The 12,666-nt window shown below is 37.9% G+C and overlaps 1 protein-coding gene across 1 annotated transcript in view; it reads right to left on the bottom strand.

Moving 5' to 3' along the window:
- The window catches only part of Cps1 (carbamoyl-phosphate synthase 1), a 117,482-nt gene that overhangs the window by 17,808 nt on the left and 87,008 nt on the right, over positions 1-12,666 (bottom strand). Inside the window, exons 26-31 of the mRNA XM_047544516.1 lie at positions 11,768-11,962; positions 11,278-11,345; positions 9,569-9,644; positions 5,025-5,102; positions 2,484-2,591; positions 752-841 (exon numbers count right to left, since the gene is read on the bottom strand). Coding sequence (XP_047400472.1) covers positions 752-841; positions 2,484-2,591; positions 5,025-5,102; positions 9,569-9,644; positions 11,278-11,345; positions 11,768-11,962 — 615 coding nt within the window. The remainder of the gene's footprint in view (positions 1-751; positions 842-2,483; positions 2,592-5,024; positions 5,103-9,568; positions 9,645-11,277; positions 11,346-11,767; positions 11,963-12,666) is intronic.

Raw genomic sequence — 12,666 nt, 5'->3', positions numbered from 1 at the left:
CCCAACTATTCTGTAAGGTCCAGCTCACAAGACTTCTTTGAAGTCTTTTATGATCCATCCCAGACCAGGCAAATGATCTTCAGGTTCATGCACATGTGTGTACACACACACTCAAACATAATCTCTCTGTTCTTGAACTCCAAAATCATTTTATTTTGTATAATCCTCACCACCAGCAGCTACTATACTCTACCTTATACTTACTTACAAATTTATTTTCTTCTCAGTCCTAAGATACAAAGTTTTAGAGAACAGAGACTGTGCCTTATACATCTTTGTAGCTATCATATAACTGCAGAGTAGGTGGTGAATAGATATTGGTTACTAATTGGTTAAATAAATAAATTAACTAGGAAAACCTGGTTAATTTAAATTTTATTTTTGTGTTTCATTTTTAAATGGTATCCAAGACAGTTTTCTTCTCTGAGCAAGAAGAAAGCAGAACTTCAATGAATACATTCATGAAAACTATGCATTACTTTAAGATAGGCACTGTGTATTATACTGTGGATGGAAGAGTACATGGTGCTCTTCTTTACAGTGGATCAGAGTGCTTCACAAAGCTGTGACTGACATATCAATGCCATCAAGAGCCGTGCCTTCAAAGAAGACCAGCATTGTAAGCTATGCAACATCACTCTCGACACCAGTAGTTGCAGGGGTTTCAGTGGCTCTGTGACTGGTGTTCACAGAGTTTGCCAGAGAGACACACACCAAAATGATCAGCTCTAAGCACATTGATATTTCTTACCAACACATCATTTCCTTTGACAAGAAACTGGACATTGAATGGGCCAGAGATGGCAAAAGCCTTTGCAATCTTTCGGGTAGCATCCTTCACCTAGACAAAAGACAAAGGACATAGTACTAAAGAGCATAGCTTAGATTAAAAACCAACAAACAAAAATGTATAACACCTTAAATTTATATGGCTTTAATTTCTCTTTACAGAGAAATCTACATCTACATTAATGATGATGATGACTACAATGATGATGATGAAAATGATAATGATTGATGATGATAGGAGGCATTATTTGGCTTCTATTAACAAAATAATATGTACTATATAATCACAACGGGATAGCAGTGGAAGAGACAAATGATATCACAGGATTATCTGCCTGTCAAATGCCCTTATCTCCTACAATTATATACCCTGGTCTTACACAGAGGGTTAAATGAAATCCTTTCTGTCTACTTGCTTCACTACCAGAAACTGCAGTCTGAACTCTATATATCAATCTAATGACCTACCTGCTGAGAGGTGCAGACCCTGAAATTACACGGTACTGCAAAGAGACCAGGGAGATTTCTTTTATGTTGCTTTTCTGTTGCCCTAAACTCTACAAGGATAGATATTATGGTCAGAAGGAAATGGTGTTTGCCTGCAGGGAGGCCCTGCATGTCTGCATGTCACATATAGGAATTTCTGGACCCAACCAGAGCCAGAGGTCCCTATGCTAAGAGGGGGCACTAATTTCAAGAAGCAAGAGTTTCTTGCTCATTACCGTTACAGGAGTAGGTCAGCAACTTAATTGGCTATAAAAAGAAGTAGAGTCTGTGGCACACGGACCTCTGAGAGATTTGGAAAAAAATCTTAGTTTTTGAAGTCATTTATCCTGACATGAGAAAGTAAAGCATATTAGAAATTCAGGGACTTTTTTTTTTCTTTTATGCTGCTGCTATTAAAACTCATCCTGCTACTACCACATTCTAGAACAAAGTAAAGCCTTCAGGTTACAGCCCAATGTACAACAGACCTATGTGGATTCTGATATGGCAGGATCATTGGAAAAAGCCAAGCCTGACTTAACGGACCTGAAGACCAACAGGATATCCTTGAGAGTGACGTGAGCTGAGAGGCCTTAGGTGTACACCCAGCCATGCACGCTGAGTGCTGAGGCAGAGTCTACATTCTTAGGAAGCTCTTTAAAGAAGCGGTTCTCAATGATGGGTCAAGAGATATATCAGAAATTTGCTGGTTGGAGGTGAGGGTAAGGGTAAAAAGTGAAAGCACAGTTTCCAGAAGGTTCCCAAGTGGCAGATGGCTGCACACCTGCTTTACCACTCCTAAGAAGCATCACTTCATATGCTATTAATCTGTAAGTGGCTCTCAACCACTAGAGTCACCTGTGGCAGTCACTCTCTCAATGTGGTCCTCAGACCAGCAACAATGGCATCACTGGGGAACCTGGTGAAAATGCAAATTTAAGGGCTTCACCCAGAACTACAGGATTACAAACCTTGGGGTAGAGCCCAGCAATATGAATTTTATCAAGCTCCCTAGGTGGTTTGAATGCACACTATGGGCAGTGTAAGAAATTATCTTCAAAGTAGTCAGTTAAGGACAAGGAAGTTCCCCTCGTTATTAAATTTAACCTGAAGCAAGTCTTACATGGCTACCTAATTTTTTTTTTTAATTGAATTTTTTTTTCTTCATCTTTTGCTATTGCTCTTCACTTTCATTTATAAATGATGACCTTTTCAATTGCTCCTTGGCTGATGGTTTGTGTGGGCAGCATCAGAGTTGCATCTCCCGAGTGGACGCCTGCATCTTCAACGTGTTCAGAGATGGCATGGGAGATAACCTGGCCAAAAGAAGATTTTAGAAAGAGCTGTCAGGCACCTACTCCCAGGAAGCTGCTCCCTCACCAACCCCTTTGATCCTAACAGATGCCTTCTTTCCTGGAGCATTGACCAGTTCCCTTGCTAAGTTTTTGATGAAAGCAGGAGAATGAGATGCACATGCACTATCTAAGGCCGCTGCTCAGTGACAGTTGCCTCCAGAGGTAGCTGAGAGTGGCTGAGAGCTGCCTTCTTCTTCCACTGATTAACATGGATATAAATAAAGAAATCAAGAAACCTAAATCAACCCATATTGACTTTTGAGAACAGGACAAGATTGTACAGCATTGCAAAGGCACAAGGGTTATCTTTATCTTTTAGAACTAGCAAAGAAAAGAAGATAGGAGTGGTGAATATTTAGCTAGGTGAATGGCATAACTTAGGTGAACCAGAAAGCATTTGGGATCTGATCAAGACATCTACAAATTGAAGTCTGAGAGAGGAAGGATGTAAGAGGAAAATATTCTTGTCCTTTTTTAGAAATATGGAAATGAAAGCAATGCAAGAATAAATAACCAAGTTCCTCTGAGCAGTGACTGAGTTAGGATTTTGAACCCTTATCTGTCAGATTCCAAAGTCCATGGCCTCTATCACTTTCCTGGATGTTAATAATATGTGTGTGGGAGAAAACAACAAAGCTGAAAGTAAGGCAGAATAATTGGGTGACTGTAAAAGACTCACATAAATTATATGGATGATTTGCTTATCAGATTTATAAATGACTTAAATCAGAGTAATATGGAATCTCCATCTTTCTGTTGTCACTTTTGAGCACTGTGACCTGGGAGGGGTGCTTTATCTACTTAGCTTTGGTTTCTGACAAGAGAATAACAATGGTTCTTATCTCACAGAATATTTGTAAAGATAAAATAAATATGTGTACAATATCTGGCATGATACCTGACACAGAGGAAGAGCTCATTTTGTGTGTGCGTGTGTGTGTGTGTGTGTGTGTGTTTATGATTGTGTGGAAAATGGGAGGCAAATATCCCACTGAGCTTGGGAGTAATCATAATGTACCTGAAGTTCTATGCCCATTTCTGAATATGATAGTTCTAAAACTATGTGAATAACCTGGGGCATATACGTAACAGAGAGTGCAAGGTGATACAGTGGTTTGCAGCTGAGAGAAGCTAGGGCAAGCTGCTATCCCAGCATCCTGGAGCCAGATCAGACCACCAGAACAGCACTCCTTTAACAGCACAATATTTGAATAAATGCAAACATCTCTAGGACAGCCTCACATTCTCTGCTTTCATAGATGCACAATCATATTCCTCTTGTTTCCATCTGAACTTTCAAATATTTAACATGTTGAAAGATAAGAGACTAAATTTATGTTCTGGAACTCAGGAAGTCAGGGATGAGAGTTCCAGCAAAAATAAATAGATAAATAAGTAAATACCTCCACAATATACTCTTGCAGTATTTTGCATATTTTGTGTTATATCACCAAAGAGTTTAAAAGAAATTCGATGATCACCTTTTGCAGATGTTAAAAAAAAAAAAATCTGTCCTTGGGGGAGGGAGGCTGGAATAAATTATCTCTAAGAGTGCTTCCAATCAAGATTCCATGCTTCTATGGTAAATAGGCACTAGATGTTTAAAAAGAAAAGTAAGAAAACTATTCTGAACTGCTATCTGGACCAAAAGAGAGGGAGAAAAAAACATTTAACATCTTCTGTAGTGTTTTGAAATATTTGCAAAACAGAAGATGAAGACTAACTTTTTCTTTTTCCTTAATGACATGGGCCTCTAAAACATAGCTTCCTGTATTGAAAGATAAATCACAAATGCCTTATTAACACAACTGGCAAGCTTAAGTGAAACATTCTTCATGTTTTCATTTCTCCCTGAAGCTGTAAGCATGCATTACTGTGTTAGTGATACCAGATGTGATATAGTAAACTAATTTTATATTATTATCCAAACCACCTTTCTCTGTTTTGTTTTGCCTTTATTAATTCAATAAAAAGGGGGCGGGTGGGAAACCAAGACAGAAGAAAACCAGGGGTTCAATTAGAAACTTCAGAAAGAAAAGTATTGGACGTTTTTATAATATTCATTGAAACATAAAAGGAAAACTGCAGACAAAAGAAAATAAGAGAGAAAATCTATTCAAAAAGAATGATGAGAAGAGGATGATAATTAATTTTGAGTATCATCAAAGAAAAATTCTAACAGTATGAAACAGGAAATACGATACCCATGACACATCAACTTGTTGTCAGTTAATTTAGTTTTTTTTTTTTTTTTTGACTGAGCAACTTCTCCACTGTTGTCAGACCTGTTTTGTAGAAATTGTGAATTCTTACCTGTGAATGTTTCAAGATTGCTAAGGAAAAGAAGAATTGATGGAAAGGCAAGGAAAGAGGAGATGGGGATAAAGCACTTACCCTTCCATCTTTGCCAACAGCATCCATCTCTACTTCCCGGGCCCCCTCAACAAATTTTGTCAGCACTACTGGGTGCTCCTATCAACACAGAAAACACAGAAGAGCTTAGCTGAAATTATGTGCATCACATCAAGTAAACTGTGTACTGTGAGTAAATATCAGAGCAAGCCTTGCAGAAAACGTAAGGCAACCAACTCCACATAAACTTGTTAGCTGGTCTGTCTTATAAGAACAAGGTCATTCTCTGCTTACAATGAGACCAAGGGTCTTTCTGCAAACAGAATATGAGTTCTGAAATCTCAAACACTGACTTCTAGGCCAGTTAGAGGAAGCTAAGAAGGATACAAAGTGTGGCTTCCTTCTCTGTTATCAGAATCATGAAAATGTTTCTACTTTATCTATAATTATATATAACTATTGTTTCCAGTTCTTTGAATCTTCCTACCCTCATTTTTTTCAAGCACTACAACTTTCTAAGTAAGTTCCTTATATGAGAATTGTGAATGAACTACGAAGGAGAGTAGCATTTAATTTGGGGTTTTATTGGACCAAAGAAGAAATCCTTTGCCTGATGTTGATATGCATTATCCCACTTTCACCATTGCCAAAAGTAAAATCAAACATTTTCTTCACTAATTTTAGCACATGCTTCCTTTCCTGGCTGTTTCAGATTGCCATTCATTTCCTCCCACACTCATTCCTCCAGGACAGTATTGACCGCCATTTGCTTTTTCCAGACTAAATGAAGACATTGCCTGATAATCTCCCAAGTTCAGATGCCTCCCACTTCCTCAGTAGGACTCCTAAGGCTCAGGAAATAACACCAAAAACTAATAAGTGAAACGGCATCAAATTAAAAAGCTTCTGCCCATCAAATAAACATGAGCATGAAGGAAAAGCCTACAGAAAGGGAGAAAATCTTCACCAGCTTCTCTATGTCCCAATCTCCAGCACGTGGACCACATGTTGCTTTCTTACCAGGCTCTGAATCTACCTGTCTCCAAGTCTCCCTTCCCCTTGTGTCCTCTATCTTTTCTCCTCAGCTTCACCTTTCAAATCTGAACTCATTCTCCAAGACCTGCCTTAGATGTTCCCTCCCCTCTCCAATCTGTTCTGAGCATCCTGTTTTCCTCTTGAATCCAAACACTTCTGGCCACCATCATGGAACACATCATCTTGTGTATGTGCTCAATTTAACATATCCTGTCTCCTTACACACTTTAAACAGAGTTTAATTGGATTAGAGATTAGATTAGAGATTAATTAGAGATTAATCAGAGATTAGATTAGTTTAGAGATTAATTTTGTGAAGAAGACATAATAAAAATCTTTCATACCATAAATAAGATACTTCCATCTTATTTATTATTCAATGAGGTAAATTTTAATACTTTCTTCTCTTCAGAAGACTATTGGACAGGCAAGTGTTTATTAGCAAAGAGAGAGGTTTTTGTTTTTCGGGTTTTTTTTTTTTTCCCATGCCTTCCCTGTTTTTAAAACACTGGATGTTCCCTATAGAGGGTCTAACTGAACTTTGTTGAGACCAATGAGGAGTTTTGTTGGTTTTCTTTTTTTCTTCTATATCATGATGATAATAGCATAACTTCAAAATGAGAGAGAGAAAGAGAGAGATGGTTTATCAGCTGTCTTGTCAGTCAGATACTCTAACTAAACCTGAGATAGAGATCCATGTTCAAGTGATTTATTGAAGGAGTTAGAAAGCAACGTAGAAAAGCAGGAAAAGCTATCATGTTTGTGATCTCAGTGAACATGGGACTCAACCCTACTCCACAGGGTGCTCTGCAGCATGAATTACACCACGGGATTAAATCCCCTCCTGAAGTAAAGTCAGCCATTGTTCAGGATTTTGAAAGTAGGCATGAGGTGAGGCATCTTGCTTCCTGATTGATGAGGCTCCCATTTGAGAACAGTTTTCCAGAGAAGAGTGGAGCTGGGAAATGTTGTCAGCTGTCACAGCAGTTGGGGGACAAGAACTCCCCCAGGTGAAGTGGGAGCAGGCAATGACATTCACCACCTGGCCAACTGAATAGACTTATGAAAGATCCCCGTGTTGAGAAATAAAATCCCCCAATAAATTTTAACCTAACAATGCAATTGTTGGTCTTTTAAAAATACTTTCTTCCTTTGGTATCTGGAAACCACATTATCATGTTTCTTTCTCAGGGTCTGTCAGTGTTCTTGATTTTCCACTCAGCCCTAAAATTCTGGCATTCCTCTGGTTTCTGTCTTAACTGTTCCCTTTTCTATACTCTCTTCTTTAGTAATTGCTTCCATTCCCAAAGCTTCAATTGAAATGATAAGTTATTTATTTCAAAATCTATATTCATATCTCCATCTCTAGCCATGATCTTGGTCATCAATTCTAAATCTATATAACCCTCTGTCTTTAAATCATCTCCACTTGGATTCCTCACAGGCAACTCTCATTCAAAAGGTCAAAAATTAAATACATGATTTCCTCCTCTAAAACTTTTTCATTCTCCAGTGTTCCCCATCTCAATAAGTGACACTACTGCCCATCAATTGTCCAAGACAGAAATTCAGGTCATTCTTTATCCTCAATCTCCAGCCACTCACTAATTTCCTTAAATGCACATCCTCAATATTTCTTTCTCTACCTTTATTGCCATTCCTCTGACTAAGTCATTGTCATGTCTACTCTGAGCTACAGCAACAGCCCACTAAACCCTTTCCATGAATTCAGTCTTGCTCTATAATTCACTTTCTCTGCACTACAGCAGACTAATCAATATAATCAGCACATATTTGGTGTCTTGGCCATGTAATGAATGCTTTATCAGTTTCTAGAAATTCTATGCTCTTATTCATCTTCAGATCTTTACACATGCTGTGTCTTTCTTCTTAGTCACACGTACAATATAAGACTTGCACCCAATTAACTCTCAAGCAATGATCAGACATAATTTTAAAATTCCTTCCTCAGGATCTGGACAGCAAGACTTTTACACTCTCCTTATGAATCTTTTTTTTTTAATCTATTACAATGCTCACTGATTTTCATATTTAATTGTAATTATTTGAATTTTTATGTTTCTAGCAAAGAGAGCAGAGACCATATTTTTCCACGAGTATATCCCCTGATAATGGGAACAGTGTCAACAAATAGCTTCTACTATATACGAATGAATACATAAATAGAAGAGTGATTTATAAATGCTGGTTTTATTCTATACATATTGAATTGAGAAATACAGATTCTGCTGTAGTTTGATGGGGACACTTGAATCAGAAACTATTCAATCAGGATATCTGTATTATACAACTTTGGTCCTGTGGGTTTTATCAATAAAACTGAAAAAAAAATTTTAAATAGTCTACTAAGTAGAAGTCCTATGAGTGTCAAGTTTTCAGGCAGAAAAGAGGGGAACTCTTCTCATCGCTTACATTGAACCAGATGGGTATAGTTACTGGTCTCTCAAAAGGGGAGCAGTGCAGGATCTCTGGCAGGGATTAACACAGAGGGGACATTTTATGTCTCACTCCAGACAGCATTGACAAAAAGTGGGCATTAAAGAGATTCCCTTCTCAGTTACCTGACTTTCACACCAATGTGAATTCTAAACCACATGGCTCCTTTTTATACTCTTAGTCTCTTCTCATTCTTCATCCTTACCTACTGTCTTCATGACCTGAACATCCCTGGGGAGCAACTATCACAGAGAAGCGGAATCTGGCTTCCTGTGTGCAGGAACAATCATTGTCCTTTATTCCTCTTTGAAATGACTCTGATTTTACTCTTCAGCTCCTTCCGAATTCCACTTGCCTAACATGAAACTCTTCTGAGTTGTTCTTTTTTTTATTATTATTTTTTAAACCCAAGTAGCTTTTGAAAGCTTTTAAAAGGAAAACATTACTTTCATCCTCCACAGTACAAGGTCTGCAGATCAATAACCCCACTGGGCAAATCTTAAATGGATCAGGCCAAGGTAATGCCAAGGGAGAAAGTAAAAGCTGTGGGCAGTGAAGGAAGGTGGTGGAGTCACAACAAAATTATAAACATTCTTATTAGCTCACAAATGAAATGTGTCAAAATGAAAAAAATAAATAAATAGAGGAGTGAAGGAACTTACTATTAGTGTTGCATGATTGACTTAGACAAAATCCCCAGGTATGAGAATTAAAAACCAGGAATGCTTTCACTGGTTAGTGATGAGCTGGTTGAGTAGACTGTGAGACTGGGAATCCCAGGAATAACTTTATCCATGTCCAACTCGTGAGAAGAATAGGATGTTTTCCAGCATCTAGCAAGGATGCTTACCTTTATAGACTCCTGAATTCTAAAACTGTGTAAGTTTGTTTTAATCAAACACGTGAAGACCTTAAGAATATAGTTATAACTGGGTTCTTTTGAGTTTTCCCATTCCCACTTGTAAAAGACCAGTAGATAGAAGGTGAAAAAAGAAAATCATTCCAACAACACCGTGTGAAAAGATAAACAGCAAACAAAATAAGATGGCCATTAAAGAAGAGGGCAAAGTCACCAGGAGGAAATTGAATGCTACCTGAGAGACTCTAGTGGCCTCTTCCAGGAATCTTTTCATCTCATCCTCGGAGAACACCACATTCATGGCAGATCCACTGGGAAAAGGGAGTGGAAAAACAGTTAGGTTCTTTTGCCACTTTGGAAGTAAAGCGTGCTAGGCTTGATCAATTCCCAGAACAGCTCCAGAGAATCTGGAGCTCTGGTTCTGGTCTGGTCTAAATAAGATAATTTTCTAAATTGAGATTTTTACTACATTGAACAATCAGGACAATCAACCAAAGAAAAAAGTCACCAGAGTTGGGATGGGCCCAAAGGAACCCTGGTGGCTCTAAAGATGGCATTTCCTCAAGGTTCGCTCTTTCTGATTTACTATTTGAATACTTTGTTGGTTCCTGGTCATTATTACACCTTAGCAGGATTCAGCCCAGAGCCTAACTTCTCTAACCCTGTTTCCTCAGTCATTCCCAAGGGCTGAGCTTAACCCACTAGCAAGCTGTCAAAGCAAGTCATTCTACTACCTCTATTACTAAAGAAGCAAGTTTTAGTAACACTTACAAATATAATGTACAGTATCTGGTAGGAACTTATTCAACTAGGTCCTTCCTTCTAAATATGTAAGAAATAATGTTATCTGCATCAATTTACACTGGACTTTTGACATTTTCAAAATGGGTTAGGAGGAAAGAAGGAGCAATAAGGGGTACTGAAGAATAAGGTGGACAAATTACTTCCCACTTCCTTTTTTTAAAAAAGTAGTATTCCTTACCTTTTCTATCCTATTATAAATTTTTTCATAAAAAGCTTTAATTGCTTCATCTGCTTAAGACAGGAAGGCTAACCAATAATGCCGATAATCCACAGTATAGAAAACGGGAACAAAGATATAGATTGCAAAATGGGAAAGGAAGTGCAATCATTAAAGCTGTTTTTCCCCCCAATCCTTCCTTAAATGCCTGTTGTTTAAATTAATTTACATTAATCCTTCAAAGAACTAGTATTCTCAGACTGTGGTTTACACAAAATGACATTTCAATAAAAAAGGAAAGTTTTCCACCTCATTTGAAATTTTTCATTATTTTAAAGGATCCCATCTCAAATTCCATTTACACTTTCAAATTGTGCACAGCAAATTGTGTTTCTCTTATTATCCCCTGTTCAGTGAAGTGACTCCTTACATGTGGTAACATCTGAAGAGAGGAAGTGATAATTCACAACTTCTCCTTTGATGATAGAACTTAGTTTCAAAGTTTAATATAAAAGATCCTAACTGCCCATGTTCCTTGCTATTATAATTTATCTATTTAAAAAATCTGATTTCAAAAACTCAAAATTGCTAAACAAAATAATATCAAGAAGGTGCTGACATAGTCAAAGAGAAGCTGTTATTTCTGGGTATCAGAAAATAGATGCTGGCAAGAGACCTTCTAATTTTTGGTTGAATTGTCCTGTTCTCTTATGTGACACTACCCACCCCTCACTCAGTTTGGCAAAGAGATGCCTGAAGCTATACTTTTAGATGTAGGACTGTGCTCTCTCCCTACTGACACTCCCTGAAGGAAAATAAGTAAACTGAAGGACCACATGTTGGTCCTCAAACTGGCTGTGATGGTTTGGAGATTGTGGATGAATTCACAAATTACTACACATCAAAGCCTAGTGCTATCAGCATACAGCATGCATTTCTGTATCTCCCAAAGTTTAAATCTGTTTCAGAAAACAATACATTACCTCAATACATAGGAAGGTCTCAACAAGCAGGGGTAGCCCACAGATTTTGCAAATTCCAGTGCTTCGTTCTAATTAATAGGAACAACAACAAAAATGTGTGAATTGCTTAAAATATGCAATCAAAATGCAGACTGGTATCTTAGATCAAGGGATAACCTAACTCTTTTTATTCTTTCTCTCAAAAGACTCCATTAAAATGTAAATTGAGTATTGAAATACATAAAATTCCTAGTTCCTAATTCTAAACATCAAATCTAGTTCAAAAATAGTTTGAACTTCTTTTCATTGTCTGAATCTTAATGAGAATGCTGCTATCTATTTATAATCAGCATTTAAAGTGCAATCATGGAAATACAGTAACTTTGCAGTAAATTCACTAAGCATAGTATGCATCCTGTCTGCCCTCTCTTTAGTATCTTCAGTAGTTAACATTCAGGTTCTGATTCTCTAAAAAAGAACTCTAAAAGGAGACTCTTGTTTCCTTCCTTACCAAAGTATTAACAGCTTTCCACGGTGCCTGGGCCACCTTCAGTTCATCCAAGACAGCTGAGAAGATGGAGCGATCCTCAGCCCTGTCGATCTGCAGAGGGCTTGTGCCCATGATCTTCACGCCATTCTTGTACAGAGGAACTGCGAGGTTGTTTGGAATCTGGCCCCCAACAGATATGATGCAGCCACTACATGCCTGGAAAAGACACCCACAACATCAGCTATGGTAGTAACTTCATCATGAATGGGCAGCTGTGCTAATAGTGACCAGTTCCTTACTGAAAATCTTCAACCTGAATTTGATGTTTCCATCCCCCCTATAAGAGATGATATTAAATTATGCCATAAAGACATAAATGAACTTAGTTTTTACTCTCTGGGCTATTACATCCTAAAATCTATGCAATGCTTCCACGAAGTTCACATGGTGAATATCACTGGCAACATTTGTACCATTTGACAACTGGAAAAGAAAACCAAGCTGATGAATTTTTACTCTATACTATAATCAATTACTTTCTGGACTACTCACATAATTTCCTAAATGAATACTGATTTCTCCTTCTAACATGCCTCTTCTGAACCCCTTCACCCAACACTTCACATTTCAATTAAGCCTCCAACACGACTGTTTTTCTAAGTTACTCCAGTACTCACAGTTCTCCAGAAGTTCCTATTGCCTAGAGAATAAAGTATAGATTCTTTACCCTCAAGTCATTTAAACTTTCCACACTTGGCTATCGCCACCCTTCTTAGGCCCAGAGATGCCCCTATTCATTCTCCCAAGAACATATATTCTCACTAGGAAACTATTGCACCAAAACTTCCTAGGCTGTTGCTTCTTCCTTCTCTGCTTGTAGTCATCTAGCCCCTAGCCACCTCATTTACATCCCACCTTCC

Source organism: Sciurus carolinensis, chromosome 3, assembly GCF_902686445.1.
Source record: "Sciurus carolinensis chromosome 3, mSciCar1.2, whole genome shotgun sequence".
In the NCBI taxonomy this organism is placed as follows: domain Eukaryota; kingdom Metazoa; phylum Chordata; class Mammalia; order Rodentia; family Sciuridae; genus Sciurus; species Sciurus carolinensis.
Note: the sequence above shows the minus strand (reverse complement) of the source record. Positions and strands in the feature narration are given on the sequence as shown.